Source organism: Xiphophorus hellerii, chromosome 10, assembly GCF_003331165.1.
Source record: "Xiphophorus hellerii strain 12219 chromosome 10, Xiphophorus_hellerii-4.1, whole genome shotgun sequence".
NCBI classification, from domain to species: domain Eukaryota; kingdom Metazoa; phylum Chordata; class Actinopteri; order Cyprinodontiformes; family Poeciliidae; genus Xiphophorus; species Xiphophorus hellerii.
The window spans coordinates 13887084-13913272 of record NC_045681.1 but is presented as its reverse complement, the minus strand read 5'-3'; the positions used below and the strand labels follow the sequence as shown (position 1 = coordinate 13913272).

The window sequence follows — 26189 nt, the reverse complement described above, 5'->3', positions numbered from 1 at the left end:
GTTCAGAACAACTTTCAAGCACTGCAAAAAAAAAAAAAACTGATCAAGATTTGAAAAGGTCACAGAAAAGCCTGACTCATTGAAACAAAAGAAGAAGAAAAAACTGAAATGACTGAATACTTGCTCACAGTGCTGACTGCCATAAAATCAAGCTGGAAGAAGCTGAAAATACGCCTGAAATTTTGTATCTTGCTTATTGTGTTGCTGTGTGGTAAAGTCACCATGAAATAATCGACAGGATTTCCAACCTGTAGAATTAAATCTAATGAAAAAATATTATGCATTAACATTCTTTCCTTAGTGACAGCACGAACTGCCAATTCCTTGCCGAGATGCATCATCACCCTGAGTACAGCCAATTATCCAACAGTGCTGTTATTATTCAAAACTAGTCGATAATTAAATAATGCTCTCCTGGAAATGTGATGCTGCAAATGCTGCAAAACAAAACTTCCTCTTTTAATTAGCTGTGTTTGCGGTGGAGCAGCATGACGGTTAATCTGAAGATTAGGCCACGAGCCATCAGCAAAATCACCGCCTGGCTGGATGTTCTCTGCTTCTGATCAAAGGGTCAACCATGTGAATCTTGTTCTGCCCAGGAGTGACACTGGCGACTGCCCAGATCAGTCTATCATGGCCTCTGCCATGCTGCTAATCGCACACAGCGTGGGGTACAATGAGGCTGGTGACCTTTCTGTTAGCAGATGGGTGCTGAGCTCTGAGACTAACAGGGGCAAGGACAGTCGACAGAGGAGAAAGTGACGGGTTCTGATGAAAAGGATCAATGCGCCAAGGATTTAACTAAACTCAGTGAGCTGTGACAAATTCAAGGAAAATGTGTCTATGCAAAGAGTTTAAGTCATGACATGTCTCCAGAGTAACTTCATTACACCTTGTTCCTCAATCTCCAAATTGTATGAACTCTGCTAAGTGCATATAGCATCAGGGAGATGCTTCCAAAAGGGTTGCCAATGGTTAGTTTAAACACTGACAGTGCCACTTTCTGGGAAGACTACCTAAATGTTACACACTGTAGAACCTGAATATTTCTGAAGGATACAGAATTTCTAACTTCTAGAAAACAGTCAGAAATCATTTCCTAAAGATTTCTTGAGGGTTATTTTTAACTGAACTGTCCAAACGTTATCGAACATTCCCTAAAAGTACCACAACAGAGTACATATTTTGTAAGCTTCAGGGAATGTTACCTAAATGTCTTCTTAAAGTTACAGATTGTCTGACTTATAAAGAAACTTTAGGGAACATTCTGTTCTAAAGTATTTTGAATTGGCAATGCAAAGTGTAGGAAATATTAAGAGAAAAGGTCTCAAAGTCTTCACAGCTAGTAGCTTTTGTACCAAAATGTTCCCTAAAGGTCCCCCAAAAATTAATTCATTCGGTGCAAACGTCTGGTAATTTGCAAGAAGTGTTCTATAAAGATTCCCTATACATTATTTACAACTTGTACAACGTAAATTTCAGAGAACCTTCACAAGACACAACAACACCGAAGGGAAGATTTTCTCAAACTGAGAATAGTTTTATTTTACACACTGTTCACATCGAGAAAGAGACTGAATTAAAATATTTAGCTATCAGTTCATCATGCAGATACGGGATTTGTGTGAGAATTCAAGCAGAAAATGTTACTTTACTACATTACTACACTGAAGACGGAAGACGGAAAGATTTTAGCAGGATATTTTTCCTAGTAGAGGACTCTGGGTAAATGGGAAATTGCTGTGAAATACAAGAGGAATGAGGGAACATCTGAGAGACATTTGCTCAATCTTAATGCAAAGTTTGTTGAACCCTTTGTTGGATAGAAAAACAATCCTAGTAAAACATCTATGCCACATCCATCAAATGAACTTTGGTTCAATGTTGGGTGAAGATTTTATAACAACCAGGAAAAGACATTTGCTGAAGATTTTTCTTTATTTTCATTTTTCCATCTGGAAGCTGCTAGATCTGACATTTCGGACATCTATCTGCACGAGCTCATGTTATCTAATTATACACACTCTAGATTTCTTTGCATCTTAAAATGGCTACTTCAAATTCAACTGGGAATATTTTTGTCTTTTATCTCATTCATACACCTCCTTGTATGGCCAAAAACTTTTTCACACATGTGCATTACAGCTCTTCAAGACCTGTAAACACACTTTGATATGTAAAAGTCAGAGTTGCCTCCCTTTGACATTCCATGCAAAATGAAACCAATGTGACTTTGATTTGATGACAAGGCCAAACGCTGAACCAGAGTCAGGAAAACCTGTGGTAACTAAACACTGATAGCAAGCTGTTTTCCTGTGGTTTTTCCCATCAGCTGCTCCAGCACACAACAAAATACACCAATTTCTCAACACGTCTGCAAGGGTATTGTGCGTTCTGTTGGCAAAGCGCCTGACAGCAGTGTGTTGCATGATAAAGCCACGAGGTAAAATGTAAACACATCTGCCTTAATGGAAATCACGCAAACAATGTGACGCGTATGGCGGCAGGCAAGAGTAATCAAACAAAAGCAGCGCAGGATGGCTCGAATGCATTCTACACAGTTTCTTCCTGTTTGCTAATTTTCAGCGCTGAACAGATCTACAGGGACTCTTTGACCTAATTTCAGTGATAGTTGGTCCCTTCTGTCTTATTTCCAGCAAATGCTCTAAAATAAATTGTCTTCAGAGCATGAGGAGTTGACAATGCTTTGGTGAAACCTCACTTCAAAAGCCACAGCAAGATGTTCTTCAGAACACAAGACGTTCCCATTGGAGATCAACAAAACAAGGGAGCTTATCTTGCACAAATGAAAAGCTCACCTGCAGACTTTTGTGCTTTTATTCAGCTATGTAGCGTGCAGTGTGGTAAATCCCACAAATGCGATTACTTCCACTATGACAGCAGAAAAAGTGGGTTCACTCTGTGGGCCACCAGCACTGTATTAAAGTTATAAACATAAACAGTTTGCTTTGCACAACTCAGTAACTAATAACATTATCAAAAAGCTATTTTAGGAGTTATATTAAAAAAGTGCAGTTTCTCAGAAAATTACAACATGTTCACAGCATATGCATAGGATCAATTAAGATCATGTGAGCCAACTGAAAAGTATGTCCAGGCACTCAATACATAGGATCATTTTGAATTACTGCATCAATGCAGCATATAAGTCCATGGCACTGCTAAAGTGTAAATGAAGCTCAGGCTGTTTTAGTGTGCTTGTTAAATTGAAAAATCCAGTTCCTCATGAATCCCGAGTTTTAACCGATCATTTATATCTGATGACAAATCTTTCTCAGCAGTAAAGATAAATGACCTTTTTCCTCTTGCGTCAACAATATTGTAATCAATATTTTTGGTTGGTTATTGTTAAAAATCTATTATTAGTATGAATATGTGACACTTTTTAGAGCTTACAGTAACTCTAACCAAATGTTTCGACATGAATCAGCACAAGTCAATCTCTTATATGGAAGGATTTTAAATTTACAAAAGTTGAAAAGTTTAGACATCCTCCTGTTAAGAGTACAGAGTCGATTCCGTATGATTTGCTTTCATCTTCTACTTATTTGCAAATTATACGAAGTTGAAAAACCCATCCTGCAATTTCGGAAAAAAATAAAACATATATAGCCTACTCCCATTGCACACACTTCTCTCTTTGTGATGTCCCAAAAATAAATTTTATTTGAATAAAGTTATTCAAATTTTCAAATTTAGTTATTCAAATCCCTTTAGATAACTATGTATCACTGTTATTAAGTACTTCTGCTTACTTTAGTAAGCAGAAGCATTGCTTACTGAAGTAAGCAATACTTCTGTAAGCTGACTTACTGAAGTACTGCTTTCATTTTGTCATGTTACAGCCACATACTTCTGCATTGGGATTTCATGTGATTGAGCAACATCAACTACAACATAACTGTAAAGTGGAGTGGAATGATGAACAATTTTCAAAGTATTTTAGTAAAATACATCTGAACTTTGATGTGTGCATTTTAATCAGGGCCCCCTTGAGTTAGCATTAATTAACCACCGTTTGCTGCATTTTCAGCCGCAGGTCTTCTTGGGTATATATCAACCAGCTTTGCATATCTATGGGTTGAGATTTGTACATATTCTTCTTTGCAACATGACTCAAGTTTCATCAAATCTAATAAAGTGCGTATGGTTACATCAGTTCTAAAGTATTCCCAAAGATTTCCAGTTGGCTTTTGGTCTAAACTTTGACTGAGCCTTCCTAACACAAATTTGTTTTGATCTAAACCACTCTACTGTAGCTTTGGCTCCTACTTGCTATGTTTAGGGTCATTGTCCTTCTGGAAGGTGAAACTGTCCCTCACTTTTAACCCTCTAGTAGCTCCTACTAGATTTCTTTCGAGGGCTTACCTAAAATCAACCCCATCAATTTCCTCATGAGCTCTGACAAACTTCCATGCTAAAGAAAAATATCACCACATCATGATGCTGCCACCACCATGTTTCCTGACTGGAATGGAGTGTGCAAGGTGATTTGCTTTATTTTAACTTTATTTTGAGGGTTTTAGAGCAAAAGAGGTTGAAAAAAACATGTCATGCTTAGGACTTTTATTAGCCATAAAAATAGCTAGAGACTGTATCCCACTTCACACTTATGCGTTAGTCTATATTTTGGTCATTCACACATAATAGGTACAGACCTTTATAGTTGTAACTTTAGGGCATTTTTAAACTAATGCAAGAGGTTGCTTTATGCTGATTAAAATGGCTGTTGTTCAACGTATGTCTGCTGTTTTCTGCATAAATTTACCAAAGAAATACTGTACTATATATATATATATATATATATCTATATCTATATATATATATATATATATATATATATATATATATATATATATATATATATAGATATAGATATATATATATATATAGTCATATATATAGATATATATATGACTTTGAAATACTGTACTGTTACAGTATTCAAAGAGATCAAATCCCGATTCGTCGTTTTTATTATATAAATGGATCAAATAACAAATAAAGTAGATTTTTTTATATATGATCCAACTTATTTTAAAGTCATTCTTCTTTGTCTCCAATAACAACACCAAATTATTAACACATTCTATAGCTACTTAATAAATTTATATTACATGTTTGCTATTTAATTTAAATAGACGGTTGGCACGTTTCTCCAGCTGAACGTGTAGGCTGCACCAGAGTAGAAGCAGTTGTAAATATTAATTTACCTGTACGGGGGTGTTTTGCGCCACCTTTGACTGAACTTGGCAGTAGTTTTTGTTTTTTTGGACCGTCCAATCGCCTAGTTCTAACAAATCTGCTCCTAGATAACCGCTACATCTTATTTTGGAGCCACTCCGCTCCCGTCCGATCTGAACTGCGGCACCAAGAGGGGAGAGACGGGGCACCGCGCACAGTTCATTCACCTTCACCTGAGCGAGCCTGTATAACAGAGATGTCAGGAAACTACCGCATGGAGCTCAATGAGACGCTGCTGCCGGACACAAGGACGCAGTTAGGATGCACTCACCTGCCTTTGGTCCTTGTTTCGGTCTCAAACAAACAGAATCCTGATTTGTCCTCTTTGCGGTGAAACATCGAACTGCTGCTGCTGCTGCAGTCATCAACTGCTCAAATATTACCACATGCTCGCTCTCTCTCTCCCCCTCTCTCTCTTTAACACACACTCTCTCACCCCCACACGCCGTCTGAAACTCACACAAACAGCTCTATTCACTTGCTATCAGTGTCGGGTTCTGATATGGACTACACGGGCAGTTGCCCAGGGCGTGTATTAAAATGAGGGCGTACCAACAGCAGAATAATAATAATAAAAATCTTATCAGTTATATAACTTGCCCCTTATATAGCTTGAATGCATGTGCAGTCCATGGGGAGTTGGTGAGGAGAATAAGAAATGTATTTCACATGTTCTGATGAGACTGGATTTCTGTGCTGAAGCTTTACACGCTTTCACAGTCAAAACAGTCAAATGTTTGCTCAATCTAAATAGCATATAGTTAGGCTTCCAGTCCCTTCGCCAACACTCACCTATTTCTTACATTCTGAACTTTTTTCACGTTTATGCCACATTAAGAAACATCACTATATTTTATTGGGATTTTATGCGATACACAAACATAAAGGAGTGTATAAGATGACATGGAATGGATCATAAGAATTAAAATAAAAAGAAAACAAAGGAAAGTGCATTTGTATTTAGCCCCTGTTACACTGATACCTTAAATAAAATCCATTTAAGAGGATGCTTTGGACTGAATGACATTAGACCCAACTGAACCATGTTCCGACTTTTAAGAAATGGATCTAACAATTATTGAGCAACCAGCCTACGTACAATGCATTTTTGTTGTTGTTGTTGTACAATCAAACACTGCAGCAACATGTTCACTCAGAGCACAACTGCAAAGGATTGAATTACATACAAATCATCAAATGCATAGATAAACAGTTTATTAGTTTTTTTGTTTTGTTTTGTTTTTATTTGGCTAAGTCATTGGATTTGAGGTTGGGGTTGCTAAGAAGTAGTCCTTTCTCACTCAAAATTACAACTTTTGGGAAACTTTCTGTTCGTTGTCTCAAGCTTATTCTTGTAAAATTCAACCATTCTTCTGTGTGCCTTAAAAAGTAGTAGTTAATTAGATATTTTTTTCCCAAAGTCATACTGTGCAGAAATATTTACGACCTGGTCTGAACCTCACAGATAATTTATGGAGTGTTATCAAGAAGAAAATCAGAGACACCAGAGCCAATAATTCAGACAGCCTTAAAGAAGACAACCTGGGCTTAATGAACACCTCAACAGAACCACAGGCTCCTCTTCACTGATGTAATTATTAAGTACTGAGTGCATACACTGAGCAGTGCATGAACTTGCTTCTCAACTGGTTGATTAAAAACCCCTGTTTACTAGTTTAATGTTATATCCTTATTTTCTCATTTTGATTTTTTTATTATCATTAACTGTAGGTGGTAATCATCAAATTTATCAGAAAAAAACCCACTTGAAATATTTTACTCGGCTCTCTATATACATGTGTTTGGTTTGGAGATGAATACCGAATACAGTACTTACTTTATTGTTTTTCGGGGGGGTTTGTGGTTGGATTGTTTTTTTTTTTTATCGAGTTGTGCCTGCAAATACAGACAAGGCTTGTGAAACAGCACCATCTTGAGGATCTTTGACGTATTACATACAATACAGTTTTTATCTATTGTTATAATTAGTGCTTGCCAGCTGGGGGCGCTGCGGATCCCTCCTTGTTCTTCACGAACGCTTGGGAAACCCCTTCAGTAATCCACTACAGTCGTCACAGCCGTGAGTAACCCACCCATCTGAGTGAGTAGTCAATGACGTGGACTGTCTGGTTCTGCTTCCCCCGGTGTCGATACGAACTCAGTGTGTTCGGTCTGGATACCTGACAGCTTCTTTAGTCGGTACGCAACACGTATTTTCTCATTTTTAGCACTGTTGGAGGCGGTGGTTGTGTTTACTTGCAGATAAGCTGCCTGGGTGATGTTAACTAGGTAGCTAATGCTAGCAGCTACTAATACAACTAGCTAGTGCTATCGATTAGCAGGACCGCCAACAAACTGATTATCGATAGCCTTACGGAACGAGTCAGCTGTTACTAACTTTTGAAGTGATGTGGTGGTTTCAGTATTAATCAGTTTAGTATGAGAAGAACAGTGGAGTTAGTTAGTGAGCCAGACAGCTTGTTACTGTGTAATGTGTAGCTTTTCGAGAACAAAAGTGTTATAAGTGAATCTGGTTTCCTCTTATTTTAGGCTACCTATAATGCTTTGTTTCCTTAAAATGTGGTTTCTTGCCTAATAATCTAGCAAAGGCAATTGTCGAAATGTTACAAAGAAGATCAAGTGTGTTAATATAGCAGAGATATGGCGTTAAATAATATCTCCCTAATCTAGCACAAAAATAAGAAAATTATACATCAGAACGTGTCGCTTTTTATAACCAACTTTAAAGTACCACGTACTGACGACACTACATGTGCAGTCTTGAAAGGTTTGCTTTGCTTTCATAGCATTTTATATTTTATTCTTATTTTTTATTTTATCTACAACTACTACTCAGTGGTAGTTGTTATTATGTCTTGTCTCTATGCTGTAACTGCGAAGTAATTTCCCTGCTGGGATGAATAAAGTACTTCTATTCTATTCTATTCTATTCTATTCTATTTTACTTGTATGTAATTAAAATTTTTCAACAGTATTATTTTTATGTTGTAAATTTCCATTTACTGACGGTCTCATTTTTATTGTTCTGTTTTTATTTTTTACCTCAGTTTGAATATTCATGCTTCAATTTGCATTGTTACTGTTTCCCACAGTGGGAGGACAAATGATATTAATGTTCTATTAAAGATCTGCGGTTACTGCCAGACAGCCCAGTCTTTACTTAGCAGTCCAAGAGTTATAGATTTTTTTTTAATGGAGCTGGTATAATTTAGTTCAGATGCCAAACAAGCAGTAGAGTAAAAGCAAACGTTTGAAGCCAGTTTCAGAATTGCTTCTTTTTTCATGGTTTGAGAAATCAGGATTCAGACCCGAATGTTCTTTAGGCAGTTACACACAGCTCAATATTATTTTTACAATTTGTATTTATAAAACTTCAGAGCTTTCTAAAAGCAGAAAATGTGAGTTTCAACGGTTTGGAAAGTGCAACATTACTTCTGGATTTCTTTTTTTCCACAACGTTACAAATTAAATTCTTCTTGTTTAGTTGAAGAATGCAGTTTAAGATGCAATCCAATTTTCTCTTTACTACCAGATGTTCCTTAACTAAAAAAAAAAAAAAAAAGATTTTTTTTTTTACTGTGGGATTTGAAACGCACACAGTTTTTAAAAATCCCACAAAAAATACCCCAGCTAATTTAGCTTTGTGTTTATTTGGAGTGATGACATTATAGGAGGCACAAAAATCAGGCAGATTGGCTGAGGGTGTTATGCAACCCAAGTAACCGCTTGTGAAGGAGGAATGTGAATATCAGTTCTCCCACTGGGTTGACGTATTTCCCATCCAACAATTTGCTCATCCAATATATTCATCAAACCATCAGTAAATCCTTCTGTCCCTCCTTACAGTCTGGGATTTTTAAAAAAAATGCAGATATTGAAAGCCTGAGTTCAGATATTGGCTGTAAGTTGTAATTTGAAAAAGTTTGATGTTTGAAAATGTGGAGAACCTGTAGTTCAGAGATCAGGTCTCATCAGCTCCTGCTTCTTGGCGTTCAGAGTGAGCAGCAGGTGTATCTTTGCCGTCAAAATAAAGAGACCTGCACGCAGGTTTAAACATCTCCTACTTTGTTGCACTTCAGTGGGATGTTTGTAGATGTTGTCTTGTTTTGTGGTTTTTCTGCAGATCGATTTGATACGATGCGGCCATGTTTTAGACGTGATACGACCTAGCCGAGATCTGATAGGGCTAGGTTGTATCACGATAGGGGGAGTTTCTTCGTTCCCCTTGCAAAGTGTGTTATCGCCTCACTGTGATCTGAATCTAACGTTTCAGGGCTGTGCTTCAACACCATTCTGTTGCTTACCTGGACAGAATAAGCCACATCGCACATTGAAACACGGTTGCTTTCAGCCGTCGAAGGGGTTTTGTGCTCGAGATTTGACGAGAGGTTTTCAGATGCAGACATGTTTGCACTTAAATGTGGGGTTAGAAGTAAACCTGCTGGTATTTATGTGAATTTTTTCTCTAAGAGTGAGAGAGCACCTTGAGTTGGCAAAGGGGAAGTGAAAAAGGTTCAGAAATAAACACAGCTGGACAGAATTTGCATTCATAATTTGGAATAAGGTTTCTCTTGCTTTCAGTGAAAGAAAGCGGTGACAAAAGTTGAGATGTAGCCCTTAACTTTTGCTGTAGCTGTTTCTTTTATATTGTGTTAAACGTTCATAGTTCAGTGAGGCCTTCCTTGTCTGACAACAGTCATATGACTTCACTTTTATTTCTTCACCGGGAAGACGGCAGCTTTTTATAGAGCCTGTGGTTCAAAAATGAACTCAAGTGAAACACAGTGGGACGTGGATCTGCCTGGTGAGAAAGGAAAAGTTGTTCACTGCTAAACAAATTTTAATGAGTACTTGCAGTCCTGTTGCTTTGCCAACAGCGTTCCTGTAGTCTGAGCTTTTTGGGAAGAGAGAGCCAGTAATATTATTGTTCATTTTATAATTTTATATGTAGCTGCTCTGAGGGGCTTTACGTTTTTTTTTTTTTTTTTTGGAGGGGTTGTATGTAGTGGTATGAGATTAAAAAGGGGAATGAATAGATATCACTTTATTTTCTACTTTTGAAACCTATTGGAAAGCATTAATAAAATCATTTTTCACTTCACATGAACATGCTCCTGTTAGTGTGTTTACAGACCAAAAATGATGGGATGTTTTTTGTTTGTTTAATTAATGCATTATTTAAAAAAAGCAATTTAGAGATTTCATTGTTTCTCCTGCTAATTACAGAACTGCAACAATAAATGCAAAAAAAAAAAATCTTAAATGTATTCCCTTCACACTGGATTTGTTCTTGTTTTTGTTTTGTTTTTTTGTTTGTTTTTTTGTCAGGATATGTTTCTGTGAACGTGGGTCGTCCAGGCAATGATGATCACAGCTTACCTCAGAGAAAGGACCTGAGAGAAAAGCATGGGCAGGAGCGTCTGGGGCTTCTGGCAGAGTGTCTTCTCCACTGCAGTGCTCTATGGCTCACTGGCCCTTTTTACGTCCATTCTCCACAATGTGTTCCTGCTTTATTACGTGGAGACGTTTGTGTCCATCTACAAGATCGATAAAATCTCCTTCTGGGTGGGAGAGGTGAGTAAATGCAAAAACCAGAGTCTGTTTGTGATTGAAAGTGAAGTTGACAGGAAATTGTTCAATTCAGGGTTTTTTTAAGTAGCACCAGCACATAGCAAATGTTGTCACAAAGAACTTTACAAAAGAAAAGTTCATTAAATGCAATTATGCAGAAAGATTCAAAGTCAAGCGCACGGATTCCACTAGATGTATTCTTCTTATTGACTTATGTAGTAAAGTTCAGTTTATTATACAAATTGCTTAAAAGGTTTTCTATCTGAGGTTGTTTTGATCTGATGTCCATTTACTTTATGTCTTATTATCCTCTTGCTATTCTGCTCCACAGACTGTATTCCTTCTCTGGAACAGTCTGAATGACCCTCTCTTCGGCTGGCTGAGTGACCGCGCCTTCCTCAGCTCTCCTCAGTAAGCCTCTGCGTCTCTTTTTAAACATTCTTCCCCTGCAGAATATTTACCTTCCTATCTTCTTGTGACTCAACAGATCACAGCGAAAAAGAAATCTGACATAATTGTGTGTGTGTGTCTCTTTGTGATTTTTCATTTAAAGCAAAGTTTAAGCATTACTAATAGATTATTCTATCAGTTATTCTGATGATTAATCAGATAAAATAATTGGCACAGATTTTTTATTTACTCCCGTAAGCATTTTTGTACAATATTTAAAGTACATTAAGAGGAAAATAAAAGAATAACTCAATTCCCTTTTTAAACAAGGATTTCTTTTATGCCTAAAGTGCAACAATGTTGATAATTTGTAGCAAATAATATATTTGCAAACTACTTCTAAAATCAACATATGAAAAGTTCAGTCTTTTTCTGCTAGACTTGACATCAATTACGTGCAGCGCCAATCTGTTGATTGTTTTTGGATTAACTGAATAATAATCTGATAGCAAAATGTGCTTGATGTGAGGTTTTGATTTTTTTTTTTTTTTTTCAGAATTTGCACCAGATAAAGCTAAAACGTTGCTTCTTGAGGAGTTCTGAGTTAAACATTTTCACAATGTTTTTTTTCTGTCTTATGTTAGTCTACTGAGAACGGAACTGCTGGTAAAAGTTTAGAAAACATTGTTGCAAATCTTTGAAAGATGCTGAGATTTTTGGAACAGACTGATTAGCAGTCAGCTACACTGGAGTCTATGTATCAAAAGTGAGGTTACACATTTAAGGATAGCTTCACAAAACCATAAAGTTACTTTAAAGAACACCCATAAACTAGATTTATTTTGTTTTGACAAATGTGGAAAGAAAAGGAGCATCACCCTAAAAAGTAAAATAAAATAAAATAATTTACATGAACAAAAGTGAATAAATAAAGCAGAATTAGCATTTTTCTGCTGTCTTGCCTGCATTGCTGGCGATTAACTAGCTTAAACATTAGTTTTCATTCTATAAGTTTGACAACAAAACAGTTGGAAACCCCAGGAAAATGATCACATTTTCTTTGAAAAATACTTAGATCTGAACTTGACTTTGTGTAAAATGATCACAAAATGTAGCAAGTCATCTTCTTCCTATATTTCCTGGTTTTCCTGAATTTCCAGTTTACCCAAAAATGTCACCACTTCCCACGCAGCCGAAGCCAACATCTGACTGTCAGATATGTAGCCTTGTCCGCTCTAATCCGCTGCCCACGGTGACAGGGAAACCAGTTGATCACGTCAAACAGTCTGCCACCTGTGTTTGTATTTCTGTCATACTGCAAACCAGTTATGTTTATTCAGTGAGTGGTGGAAAAAAAAGTTTAAACAGAGCGTGTACATTCTCCAGGATGTTCCGTATTTATTCTAGCTTTTATAAATATGTTATGTGTGCTGTTGGTGACAGACTTTATCTTATTCAATTCTTAAATGTTTTTGTAGGAAGGAGAGCGAGAATAGATCACAGCCCTTGTTTCTGCAGATTTCTCACACACCGTGTGTTTTCCACCCAGGTCAGGCTCTCAGATCACATCGCCAGAGGTGGTGCTGAAGCGCCTGAAGGCCCTTTCTACAAATGGCCCTCTCTTCGCCCTGTCCTTCCTGGCCTTCTGGGTGGCGTGGGCCAGGCCAGGCCTGCAGTTCCTGCTGTGCCTGTGTCTGTACGACGGCTTCCTCACCATGGTGGACCTCCACCACAGCGCCCTGCTGGCCGACCTCGCCGTGTCCGCCGCCGACCGCACGCGCCTCAACTTCCACTGCTCCGTGTTCAGCGCGTTGGGCTCCGTCTCTGTTTTCCTCTCCTACTCTGTCTGGGACAAGGAGGATTTCTACTCCTTCCGTCTGTTCTGCTTGACTCTGGCGGCTTTTTCCATTTTGGGCTTTTTCGTCGTGTCTCGGCTGCTGCAGCAGCGTTTCAACAAGGAAATCCGCTCAAAGCTAGATGAGGCGTCAACACTGAAGGAGTACGACATTTAAAGTGTCTTAAGTTTTGAACAATATTTTTGTTTTGTTTTGTCTTTTACAATAATATGTGTTCATGTGTCTGGATCTAGGCTGAGTGTCGGTTTTACTCAAATAGAGAAACCTATCACTATTGGCCAGTATCTGAAGCAGCTCTCCAAGCACAGAAACTTCATGTGGTTTGTGTCCATGAATCTTATCCAGGTAAGGTGATAATAAAGGTAAAATTGTCAAAATAATATATACTTAACATTAGTTTTGTATGAAGGTGTAAATATATATATTTTTTGACTATTTAATCTATCAGCATAATAAATGAAATTCTGCAGTAGGGTAAAAAAATACTGATTTTATTTTTTTTAATTGAATCACAAATTATTGTAAGGACTTTGTTCAAAATCATGTTAAATGTTTCTACATATTTTCAGTTCTACAGTATAAATGGAAAATTATGTTTACTTTCAAATCATATATATTTGATCTTTTTGTCTGTGTTTTTTCTGCAGGTGTTTCACTGCCACTTCAACAACAACTTCTTTCCTCTTTTCCTGGAACATCTCTTGTCTGATAACATTTCTGCCTCTACAGGTTCAATCCTGCTCGGTAGGATTTCACAGAAAAATCTTCCACACCAGGAGCATAAAAAAAAATCAGAAAACAGTAAACATGAATTCTCTTAAGGACATGACAAAAAATTAATGGACTCATAATGTCTATTTTTGTTATTTCGTACTGTGTCTTGCAAATGTATTGGACACCCCCTGAACTTTTTTTTTTTTTTTACATGCAACAACCATAAAATGCATCGGTGGGTTTTATGTGTTGATCAACACAAAGTGGTTTATAAATGTGAAGAAATTCTATTTTGTCTTTAAAATTTTTTTCATCTATACAGCTCTAGAAAAATATTAGGAAACCACTGCACTGAACTTGTTTTCTTTGCATTATTTGAGGTCTGAAATCACTGCTGATGGGAAAATGGTCACATTTAATGGGAAGATGGCTGAATAGAGATAAATACAGTTAAGAGCAGTTATTTAAGAAAACTTGTTTAAGACTGAAGATTTAAGACTAGGATGGAGGTTCATCTTCCAGCAGGACAGCCACCCTAAACATACTGCCAGAGCTAGTTTAGATATAAAGCATATGCGTGTAGGCCTGTCACAATAAACAATAAGTCAATTAATCACATAATAAATTAAAAGAAACTCAATAATTTTCATTTGCTTGATTTATCGTTTTTCTCTTTTCTCTCTCTTTTTCCCAAAAACTGAATGATAAAAGCTTTCAGTCTGATGCTTTGGTTTCAACTAGCCCTTTTTTGAAAGACAATTTGTGTTTACAGAGACTTCATAATTCATTTTATTTGTTGATTTTGTTGTTTTCTTTATTTATTTTGAATATTTAAAATGTCTTCCAGTATCCAGTGCTTAAATGTTTATTAGAATTTAAAGTTTATTGATCATTCAGAATGTGTTATTGTTCTTGCCATTATTACTATTATATTACTTGAAAATTGTTTCAAAAAAAACAATACAATCATTTATCGCAATAATTTCTGGGACAGTTTATCGTCTAGCAAAATTTGTTATCGTGACCGGCCTATATGTGTGTGCTAGGATCTTCAGTGAAAGACCAAACCTAAAACCATCTGAGTTAAATCAAACTCAGGTCAGGTATTTTGCAAAAAAAAGAAAAGCTGGTGGAGACATGCCTCAAAGTCCATCCAGCTGCAGCAGTGGATGGTTCAAAGTATTTGCCCAGGTGCTGCTCAATATAAATGCACACTCTTGATTTTTATCTGTAAATTTCTGAGGAAAATCTTTCCCTCTTTTGATTATGAGCCACTTTGTGTTGGTCTGTCACATTAAAACCTATTAAAAATGTTGCAGTTTTATTTCTCACTCGGCATGCCTATTTTGGTTGGTGCTGTTAGTAAGCTTTTACCTTCGCTGCGGTTGAAACCAAGCACATTATCATTTTTCTATTTCTTTGCACAGTTTGTATTTTTCTTTGATGCAGTTCTGCTTCTGCTCCCTCACAGGGATCTCTTACGTTGCCCCCCACCTCAACAACTTGTATTTCCTGACACTGTGCCAGCGTTACGGCGTTTACCAGGTTATCCGCTGGCTGTTTATGCTCAAACTGGGACTTAGTGTGGTTATGCTGCTTGCAGGGGCTGACCACATTTATCTGCTGTGCATCTTCATTGCTAGGTATGGCCGACAGTTGATCGTTGACAGTTTCTGCTTTTTCTTTGCCCTGCTTGTTTTTGGTTTTAATACTTTTAAAGCTGCACACGCAAGGAAAGATTGACTTGTAGTGTTCGCACCTAAAGGATTCCTGCCAGGTTACTAACTGTTCGCCTCTTCGTTTCAGTAACCGGGTGTTCACAGAGGGCACCTGCAAGCTGCTGAAGCTGGTCATTTCTGATCTGGTCGATGAGGACTATGTGGTGAACAGACGTCAGCAGGCCGCCTCGGCTCTCCTCTTTGGGATGGTCAACCTGTTGACCAAACCGGGCCAGACATTCGCCCCACTCATCGGCACCTGGCTGCTCTGCGTTTACACGGGTACACACGCTTCCTCGAAAGCATTTTACATGCAGCTTTGGGGAAAACCAGATTCATTTGGGACTTTTTATTTGATTAAATTTTATTTTTTATTTGAACCATTCTTTTTTCAAGGTGGAATATTTACTCAACAACTTAAAAAAATAAAGTCATAAAATTTGCAGAGGATAAAATAAAAAAAATTATACATCCTGGCCAGATATTTACCATTTATTCTTGTTTTAGCAATTAGTAAATTGATCTGTAATCTTTTAATTGCTTTCTAAAATCCTGAATACAAGTAGCAATGATGCAATAAAGAAGATGAATGTCATTAACTCTCTGATATTATTCAGCACATACTTACAGATGTTTAGAACTTTAGCAAGTCAGCTTTGTTAAAGTAAAACAAACATTTTCATTAAATACTTCTTACTTAAACCAGGATTCCAGTTAAACTATAATGCATCCATTTTGTTTGTTTTTCTTTCTTGTATTTTAAAAGATCTTTCCAGAATTTCTGAACATTCTCAGATTGAATTTTGCATTTTGTTGACAACAAAGGAATTGTTTTCCTCACTCTGGGTTTCTCCTCACCAGGTTATGATATTTTCCAGAGGACACCCATGAAGGATTCTGTGTCTGCATCCGACTCAGGGACTCCGCCTCTCCGTCTGGGCTGTTTCTACATGTTGGTGTTTGTGCCTATCACCTGTGCCCTGCTCCAGCTGGCCACCTGGTCTCGCTTCACTCTTCACGGCCGAAAGCTACAGGGAATCAAGACCCTGCGTCAGGGGACCCAGCATGGTAGTCTCATCGATGTCAAGGCTATTTAAACTAGAAAAAAGAAAGCACAAAGACACTTTTTAAATAACCGTTTTTCATGTTTCTGTGATGTCTTAAGAAGCAAAAAGCTGCCGCGTCTTCACTCTGCAGCCTTCATTGTGAAATTCTGAACATTTACAGAATTTTTTTTTTTTTTTTTTGTACAGTAAAAAATTACATAAGGGAAGCATTTTTTACTGAAATATGCCTTATTTTTTATATTGGAATTCAGATTATATTTGTATTTAAATGGAAGACCAAATGCTAACATTAAGCCAATCAATCCTTCTGGGGTTTGTGGACCAAGATGAAGGTAATGTCCTATCCTCGCTGCTCAGTAATAATCTATAACATCAGCTTGTTAATCCAAATCAGGAGAACCTGTTTTACACTGGCTCTACAAGTGAAGTGTTGAAAAAACAGAGACTGGAATATAACTAGACTGAATTCAGAGTGCCATTGATACAGCATACAACTAGCGATCCAACACAGCTAATTTAAAATGTTTACTACACAGAATGTCCTGCCAGAAACTTGTTCTGTAAATTTTGCTAGCACTGAATATGTTTAGCTTTGTCATCTGTGTAATGTAATGTTCAGTAGGTTATATTTAATTGTCTTTTTCATTTGTCACAAAACTGAAAATTAACCACATCTGTCAGGGCTCCATGATATAGTGACACTTTGACTAGGGAAAGTAATAAAAAATGTTCTACACAAGAAGTTTTTTTTTTGGTCTGTTTGTATTTTGTCCATATAAATAATGTTCAGAGGCCCATTCTCTTTATCCAATATTACATCTGGTTAAAGGATTTACTCAGTTTAAGTAGTTTTATTTTTGTTCATTGTGTATTTTGCATTAAAGAGCAGTGTTAGGGGTATTTAATTTTGCAACTGTTAAATGATTTATACAGTAGATGGGGGGGGGAAGGTTATCCATTCTGTTATTCTCACACATCTTGTTAAACAAACTACATGTTAATTATAGGTTTCTGTTTCACAGTTTGTTTTCCCAAATGAAACTAGTAAAAAATGGAAATGCAGAAATATGGGTGAAAATCCCCTCAAAAAGCTTAAGTAAACCCAAAAAAGGCCTCCATAAAATGAGAAGCAGATGGCTGAAATTCTGGGAGAACGGGATTCTTGCAGGGAGTGAAGTACAAGAAAGACAAAGGATAAATGAATTTGCTCCTTAATGCATTTATTCTCTTTTATACCCTTATTCACTGACCATCCTAGATTTAGTTGAAATAACAGCGCAGAATCGTTTTTAAATCTTGAGTGAACATTTTTCTGCTGATGCTTCATCAGTACCAGAATATAGGTGTCAATCGAACGGAAAAAAAAAATTAACTTAAGAAGTATTAGAATTATAGTACATTGACATACTAGAATTTGAACTTCGTAGCTTGGCATTATTTTTCATACATGCACGATTCAAGGATTTCTTTCGTTTTTAATACGCGTCTATACGGCGCATGCGTTAAATTTAGAAACCGTCTATAAAGGTTTTCAATCATTTAAAATAAACATTTTCTCAGTTTATTTTAATCGTCATGTCCGCCTCTAGGTTTTCGAACAAGTCGCTGATTTTGCTTTATTAATGAGCTAGCCAAACTTTGCTAGGCATTATGTAGCTGTGACGAAAGCGGAGTAATACCCATCAGGCACTGCGCGTTGTGTTGCACAGTTTGTTTACGTTAATATTTAAGATACAAACTCTTTTCTGGCGCATTATGTGGTGATAGTAATATCCTTTAACGTTATTTTTCAGCCTCCTGTAATATGTGAAAGTTTAAAGTCTGATTTTTTGTTGTTGGCTGTTTAGGTTAATCGCTACCGTCAGTGTGAGTTGTATGCTGCAGTATAAAGACTCGAGGAGCCCACTGACCTGCATGCACTCATGTTTCTCTTCAGATCGTATAAATCTTTCGCCTTTTACTAAAGATTTCCGTGGAGAGGAACAACATGAGTTTCACCTAATTTTTTGATGTCCTGCCAACGGCAGGGCTCCTCTTTCTGTCAAATGATAAAACAATTATTCCCAAAAGTTTCTATAACAGTTTCCTGTTTCTTATCACCGTGGCCATAATGTGAGTGATAGCTGCTAATATATGGACGAAAACTGGGTCAAACTAAAGAAACGCTAATGCTTTTATTTACTTTTAAGATTATTACTTTGTCAACCCTGGTTTTAAAGAACAAGCAAACTAAGGATATTGAAAGTCATAATTTTTAATTCCTTATGACAAAGAGTGACTAAATATTATTTGGCTTTTTGTGTTAGGTTGCTGTACATATTAGTTAAACGCAATCTGAATAAAAATAAATAAAAGCATTAGCGTTTCTTTTTTATTTGACATGTTTTGCTTTTATAATCAATAATTATATTTGTTCACGGCCTTGGATAGCTGTACCCGGTGAACATTTAACACATAATCTATGTCTAATATTAAAATATGCCTATCAAAATTTTTTGACAAGAAAGCAAAATAAATTTCTAAGGGGGCAAACACTTAAGAGCACAGGATTTGATCGTCGACACTGACAGACATACAGTTCAATTGTGATATAAACAGATATGAATTGTTTTATGTGGTTTTCAGTGGTTTCTACCTTTTACATTTATGGTGCCACTAGTTAGCAGTCTCACTAGTATATTCAGTTATGTTTCCCTTTTGGTGTTGCTTAAAATTGTTATCTTGTTATTTAATCACAAACTACGTTTTCACTCCTGTTTCAACTACCACAACAATTTTATGGCGTCTGTTCTGTTAAAAAAAAAAAAAGCTACTGCATTGCTATGTCACACTGACTCAACGGCATGCCGCTCAGTCCAAGTCAGCATGCTGCCGTAAAAAGAATTGACATGCCAACTATTCACTAGGAAGTGTGGGTAAAGTCAGACTTCCCATTTTGTGTGGCTTTCAGAGCTCCGATGTTTCACAGTTGGTCTCTTTCGGTAAAGGCGCACAGTACAGGAAATCAGCCAGTCGAGCAGAAACGGTACTTGTGAGCAGCAGGTTCGAGCTCTACAACTCTACATCTCCACACCTCAGTTTGTTTGGACACAGAGGCTGTTTCCCTTCAGTGGCTCGTCTGATCAAGAGGAAACTTAAAGAAATCACAACTGCAGGCAAGTAGAAACAATTAGGCATGCAAGTAATCCTCAAGGCTTCAGGTCCCAGAATGTAACCTTTTTCTGCTTTATTTCACTTCACTGAAGCTACAACTGCTGAGGGACTCATGTGTGAAACGATACTAATATATCAAACTGAGAAGGATTTTTTTAGACAGAATTATCTTTGAAATCGAGTCAGAATTCTTAAAGTATCTGCTGTTCTGAATGTATCTTCTTTTTCTTATGGATTTTCACACTATTTATATTTGTTGATTTTGTTTTTCACTCACAAAGTTATTTCTGCCTCTGTTTTTACTTCAGGAGGGGCTGTAAGCACCCCGAATATGTCGAGAGTTTAATGAATTAAATGCAGAGGGGAAAAAAGACAAACTGAGATTGCCAGATGACGTCGCACTGATGCCGAGCCAAGGTTGGTGCAGGCTTCCTGTTTTGTGGCCGAGCACTTTACAGTCTGCTGTTTTGTGTCTGTTGGTTGGTTTTGTTCAAGGTTGCATTTGCAGGCAACTTCCTGTGTATCTCCTGTGCATGGAGAGTGACTCTTCCATCTCGGCTTGCCTTGTTAATCAGCATTCTTTAGATTAAATCAAGCACCAAGGCAAGCAATGAATCCTTGAGCAATGCAAGGGAAAAAGAGACAAACCATCCAAAACAGTGGAACTATAACAGAACAGAAACATGCAAAGCAAATTAAAACAACAGTAAATATCCCTTATAAAGGAAAAATAGCTGCAGTTACTATGAAACATAGGCAGGAGTTATATTACATAATTCCTTATAAAGCCTTTAAGCAGAAACATTGCCCCTCAAATTGATGATACATCATCGGCTACAGTTTCACTATTTGTTGAGTGAACAAATAGGCCAAAATTAGAATTGCAGTAAAGAAATAAAACTGAATAATCTTCTGAGGCCCTATCAGTCTGTAACATCACTTCATGTGATGCCATTCAAAAGTATTTACACCTCATTGGATATGAATACAGTTGTCATGCTGAAAATACAAACAAAGCATGGACTCAATGTATTTTGGGGACTTCTTTGTGCTAGGTCAACACCAAGAAGTGTATAATTGCATAGTAGAAGTAAAAGCGAACATGATTTGTTGTTTACAATATTGCAGCACTTCACTGAGGATTGCACTCCTTTGTTTATGCACAGCTCTCTTAAGATGCCTCTCATTTTCTGCCCCTCTTAGACCTGTTTCTAATTTAAGTTCCTCCAAGCTTTGGTGGAAAGACAGACGGCTTCACATTTGGTTGTTGGTTTTGTTATACATAGAACTTTATGGATGATCATGTCCTGTGGCTACAGAAGAAGCTCAAACAATCACACTCTCACCGCCAAATTTGACGTTTGGGGGGGGAAGTGTTTTTTTTTTTGTTTGTTTTTTTTGCTGAACATATGCTTTGGTTGATTTTGAATAAACAAGGCTCTTTGTATTTTTGGCCAAATTGTTCCTCTTTGCTATCATCAGAAGTCTGTGAAAGCAGTCACATCCCTGCAACATTTTCTCCGACACCCCATATTTAACAGCATTGTGATAGACTAACTAACTACACTATGTAGTACTGAACCATATACTTGTTTGTATTGTTTTAAGCTGTTAAAATGACAATTAAAAGCAATCACTCTTCAGAGGCTGAACACTATAACAACTGTAGACTTACAGCCAGTGCTACAACAAGTGCCTCAGATGGAAACATATTTATGTGGTAGTATTTAAAGTCCCATTTAAACTAATTGAATTTTGTGGCTATAACTTGAAACAAACATGGAGAAGTTAAAAAATATATTACTAGCCTGTTTTTAGTTTTACAAACTGGGTAAGTTTTGGGACATAAACAAACCGTAGAGTGTAGCTTTGTGTTGTCCATGTTATCAGGTGAAAGCAGGGCAAAAACAGAAACTCGTTTTGGTAGGCGGAAGTGTGAGAGAGTGAGCCGTGTACTACTTGTTGACATTTTCATTCCGAAACTTATTCTAACATCACATTTCCTCTATTTTGCAGCTCCAACATGTTAGAGCTGCCACCAAAGTAAGTGCGCTTCCACAGGAGGGAGGAGGAGATGGCGTTCGTGTTGGTGGAGTTTGAGTTTGAGTACAAAGCGAAGGATGGCCGGCACATCTGCATCAAACCTAACGAGAGGTACATCCTCGTCTCCAAGACCAACGACCATTGGTGGCATGTCTCCAAAGACCGAAACTCCAAACCCTTCTATATCCCAGCCGAGTACGTGAAGGAGGTCACTGCGCCTCCTGGAGCCTCTTCTGGCCCTAAAAAAACAGAATCACCAAAGAGTTTGACAAAACGTAAACCAGTGGATGTGACTGGGAAGAACAAAGCAGTGAACATGACCAAGAAAACATCACCAGATACAAAAACAGTGACTCATCCACCTGTTCGGGATGATTCAAAAGAAACCTATCGCTTCTCCACGTTTGGTCTGTGGGTCAACTTGCCAAGTGAAACTTTGAAGGATGCACCAGCAGCCAGGAACCGCGCTCACAGTTTGGACGATAAAAATAAGCTCATGACTCCTAATTCACCACGCCGTGCATCAGTCACTCCAGAACCATTAACATCTGAAGATCAACAACTTTATGCTACACCTCAGCATGGAGATAAAAAGCAGCAGGGAAAAAACACAAACCAGGACAAGTCCATAGAGAAGTCTCAGGATTCTGCGAATGATAAAGATGTGGATTTACCTCCACATAATATATATGAAATGGATTTTCCTTTACCTCCACCACACTTCTATGACATGACTCCAGAAATAAGAGTAACTGACTATGACTACTTTCCTGAGCCTCCTGATCTCGCCGGGTCCTCACCCAAAGAATCAGCGCCGCAGCAACAGAGTTCTGACCAGACAGCCGAACAGGCTTCTGTCACAACAGAGCAGGTAAAGCTTTTACACAATTATGACTCTGATTGTTTAGAAACATCATTTCTGGCAGGGTGAGATAAAAAAATTTGTTTTAACTTTACAGCCACCAGATGGCGCAATTTTACTTGTCAATGTATCTGGACTACCACATTGTTTCTATTTGAAGAAAGTTCCGAAAGAAAAACAAAGAGAAAAAAAAACGCTCATCTAAATGTATTTGGAATCATCTTATTTGTGGTTGATAAACTTAAGGAAGTGTATAATTTAACAGACTTAAAGCATTACTTCACTTTAGTAAGTCCTACAATTGATAATAAACACTGGAACTCATAGAGAGGCTGTTTTAGTAGTCTGAATTTAATGACATTTATTTTCAATTTATGCAGAGGCTGTCGATCCCATTAGCTTCAAATAACTTATTATAAGAAACAAAAACTCCTCCTAATTAGTTGCATTTCATTGTATATTATTTGCAGGGAAATCGAAGCACCAGCTAGCTTTATTTCCTCTGGCTTCTAAAAATTATTAAATGAGTTCCTTTCAGAGGGGAAAGTCACAGGACTTGCATGTACAGTGCAAGTAAATACTTTTTTCCTCTTGAACTTTCCTACCTTTTGTCACATTATGATCTCAACCTGCAATAACTTTTATTAGGGTTTTATGACAGACCAACACAAAGCACTCCACACTTGTGCAGAGGCAGGAAAACAATGCATGGTTTTCTCTTTTTGTTTGATTAATTCATTAATGTTTTACAAATTAGGAGTCTGGAAAGTATACTATGTACATTTTATTTGCATGCATAACTGATTTTGATTTGAAAACATGTATCCACTCTGTGTTGGTTTGTCATATAAAATCACAGTAAAGTATTTTCAACCTTTGTGACTGTAAAATATGGATATGAAGTGGAAAAGCCCAAAGGCTGTGAATAATCTGCAAAGGGCCAGTAGAAGCTGCTTCACTGTGGCGGTAAAGGAGGATCAATCCTGTTTCTGAAGATGTTAGACGACTTACTGGTTAAAATAAGACTAGATGACCAGAATAAAGGCTTTGGGTTATCCGCTTTATGTTTCTATAGCTTCAAATGAAAAGAAAAGTACAATAATTTAAATAAAAGTTACGACTTCATCTCAAGCTAACTTAATACAATGTTTGAATGAAGCATCTTTGATTTGTACACCTAAAACTTCAGGGTATAGAACTGGCAGAATCAGAATATTAATGCAGAATTTTATTTATTTATTTTTTTCAAAAGTAGAGTACATAAATTCTACATTTTGCATCTTTAAATCGGGATATGAAACTCCGGTGTTCACGGAGACATTTTGCAACCAAGCGTAACCCGACAAATGTGTTATTGTGAAAACTACCAATCAATAGAAAATCTCCATGCACGCCTGATAACTGTTATCAGTACAAAACAACACTTTGTCCACCTCTGTCTGAGAGAGAGGTACAACTGAAATTTCATCCCACTTCGACATTTTATTTAACCCCACATCATTTCACTTCCCACTCCGAGAAGCAGAAACAGAACTCAGTGGCATCCAAGTCTCAGTTTCACTATTTCATAATTAGGACTCTCTGTTAAATTCACTATTAATACAAGCAGATGATTTGTATTGTTTGCTCTCTGATCTCTAAGGGGGAAAGAAAGTGATTTTGTCAACAGTTACACGAGTTGAAGGGAATTTTCTTGAACACATGTGGAAAAATGTCATTTAAAAATGATTTGTTACAAGTTTTTTGAAAGTAATGCTAAAAGTAATTTAAATTTATTTCAATTACTGAGACTCTTTTGGGGTAATGTAATGCATCATATTGTATCAATACCTATTTTACAAATATAGTTTATCTTATGGAAACTAACCAAAGTTTTCAGTAAATGTAGATGTAAATGGTTATTTCTTGAAACAGGTACATGGCATATCTTGTCTACATTACTTCATTTCTTTGCCAACACTAGTGTCAGAATATGAGGTGACTAATAATACGACTAACTAGCAGCACCAGGTCCTGCTAGCAGAGTGGCTTGCAAAAGCATTAATATAGGCTACTTGTACCTTTTCACACTTTCTCTCATTGCCACTTTTGTCTTCAGTAGAGCATTTTATTTGGATTTTAACACAAAGCAGTGCCTAACTGTAAAGTAGAACAGTTAAACAGTTACAGAGTTTTGATCATGTGTATTTATTTTTACTACTAGAACCATCTTTCACTGCAGTTGCAGCTGCAGACTTTGGGAGGCCTGTTGTCATCAGCTTTGCACATCAAATGTTTGCCAGTTCCTCTTTCTAGAGAGGAGTCTGGGTTTAGATTGTAGAGCACCTGTGAATAGTTTTCTAGTGTTACCACAGATTCTCAATTTGATTTAGGTCTGGGCTTTGACTGGACCAACACGTGAATGTTCTTTGTTGAAAGCATTCGCGGTTGAAGTTTTAGTTTTTTAATAATAATAATTTAAAAAAAAAAGTAAAGCAATTTTTCAATTGCACAATAATAAATTAAATAAAATCAGATTTTTTATGGGCCTCTCCATGGTGATGTCATAAATTTGTGATGTTATTTCCCCCATTTTTGTCTGCCCTTGAAAAAGCACGTAACTTAATAATCTAATAAGTGGATCCCCTACCGATACCGTGAGCCCAGTTTCCATCCAGCCGGAGCACCATACACATGGAGCCTACACACACAATATATCTAGTGAGATAAAATTTTAAAAAAGAATAAAAAAAGAAGCTTTAGTTAGTTATTTTTCAGACCTGTCAACTGGTTCTAGTGTGTATTCTCTAATGTAAGAATGATCCGAATCTTGATGTGGTCAGATTTAGGGCTGAACCACCTCTTGCAGTTGGGTTTTGTTTTCAGCGCCAGCTCATTTGCATGTGAAAAGCTCACAAGTTCAATGAGGGTAGGGGGGTTGAAAAAAAAAAAAAAAAAGGTCTTCCTGAAATTCTCCGGTAAAGGCAGCAGATTCAAGTTCACACTGTCTTCTCAGATTGTTTCCGTGAGGAATTGCCAGCATCCCGGTGCCTACTGGTTGCACTTTGATTTGATTTTCCTGCACTGTCGGCTGCGGATCCGAGGAGCGGGAGTGGCGGCCGTTCACTTCACGCCGTGCAGGAACAGGTTACAAACAGGTTGAGTGAGCTCGGTGAGGGAAGGGAAAGAGTTAAGTCCAGAAGGTGAGAGCCACTCCCAGACCTCCAGCTGTTACTGTACCTGCTTTCCCCCCCCCCCCACGGCAACACCGCCGATCCTGGGAATGAAATGATCAAACTCATGCAAGGAGGCACTGAAACAAGTACGAACACCGACTAACAGAACGAATTTGACTCGTTTTTTTTTTTCCTCATTGGATTTGATTTCTCCGAGAGTAAGCGTCGAAGACTCTCATTCGGGTAAGTTTCGCGTCTGTCTCTGTGTTTTGCACCTGTTGCAAAGGAAGGCTATGCTGTAGTTGAAACATCTTTCCAGCCTCTCCTAGTTTACCCAGTCAGTTTTGTATGCGCGACGCTTTTAATTACACTAG

General features: G+C 37.4%; 3 protein-coding genes and 1 non-coding gene across 7 annotated transcripts in view; 3 read left to right on the top strand and 1 right to left on the bottom strand.

The window, feature by feature from the left end:
* sema4gb (sema domain, immunoglobulin domain (Ig), transmembrane domain (TM) and short cytoplasmic domain, (semaphorin) 4Gb) overlaps positions 1-5696 on the bottom strand; it is a 39832-nt gene extending 34136 nt beyond the window's left edge. Inside the window, exon 1 of the mRNA XM_032574546.1 lies at positions 5537-5696. The gene's annotated coding sequence lies outside the window, so the exon portion shown is untranslated. The remainder of the gene's footprint in view (positions 1-5536) is intronic.
* Positions 5697-7332: 1636 nt separating this feature from the next.
* On the top strand, positions 7333-17344 carry mfsd13a (major facilitator superfamily domain containing 13A). The gene is made up of 9 exons (XM_032574849.1): positions 7333-7464; positions 10615-10860; positions 11189-11268; positions 12797-13246; positions 13337-13448; positions 13751-13847; positions 15289-15460; positions 15624-15817; positions 16397-17344. Exons 2-9 carry the CDS (start codon positions 10693-10695, stop codon positions 16630-16632), a joined length of 1509 nt encoding a protein of 502 aa, XP_032430740.1. The 5' UTR covers positions 7333-7464; positions 10615-10692; the 3' UTR covers positions 16633-17344.
* Positions 17345-18519: 1175 nt separating this feature from the next.
* Positions 18520-18633, top strand: LOC116727759 (U5 spliceosomal RNA). The gene has a single exon (XR_004340848.1). It is a non-coding gene; the product is annotated as a U5 spliceosomal RNA (small nuclear RNA).
* A 1427-nt stretch (positions 18634-20060) lies between these two features.
* arhgap27 (Rho GTPase activating protein 27) overlaps positions 20061-26189 on the top strand; it is a 31994-nt gene continuing 25865 nt past the window's right edge. For all 4 annotated transcript variants that reach the window (XM_032574435.1, XM_032574433.1, XM_032574434.1 and 1 more), the window contains exons 1-2: positions 20061-20172; positions 21772-22669. In XM_032574435.1, coding sequence (XP_032430326.1) covers positions 21830-22669 — 840 coding nt within the window. In that variant the 5' untranslated portion in view covers positions 20061-20172; positions 21772-21829. The remainder of the gene's footprint in view (positions 20173-21771; positions 22670-26189) is intronic.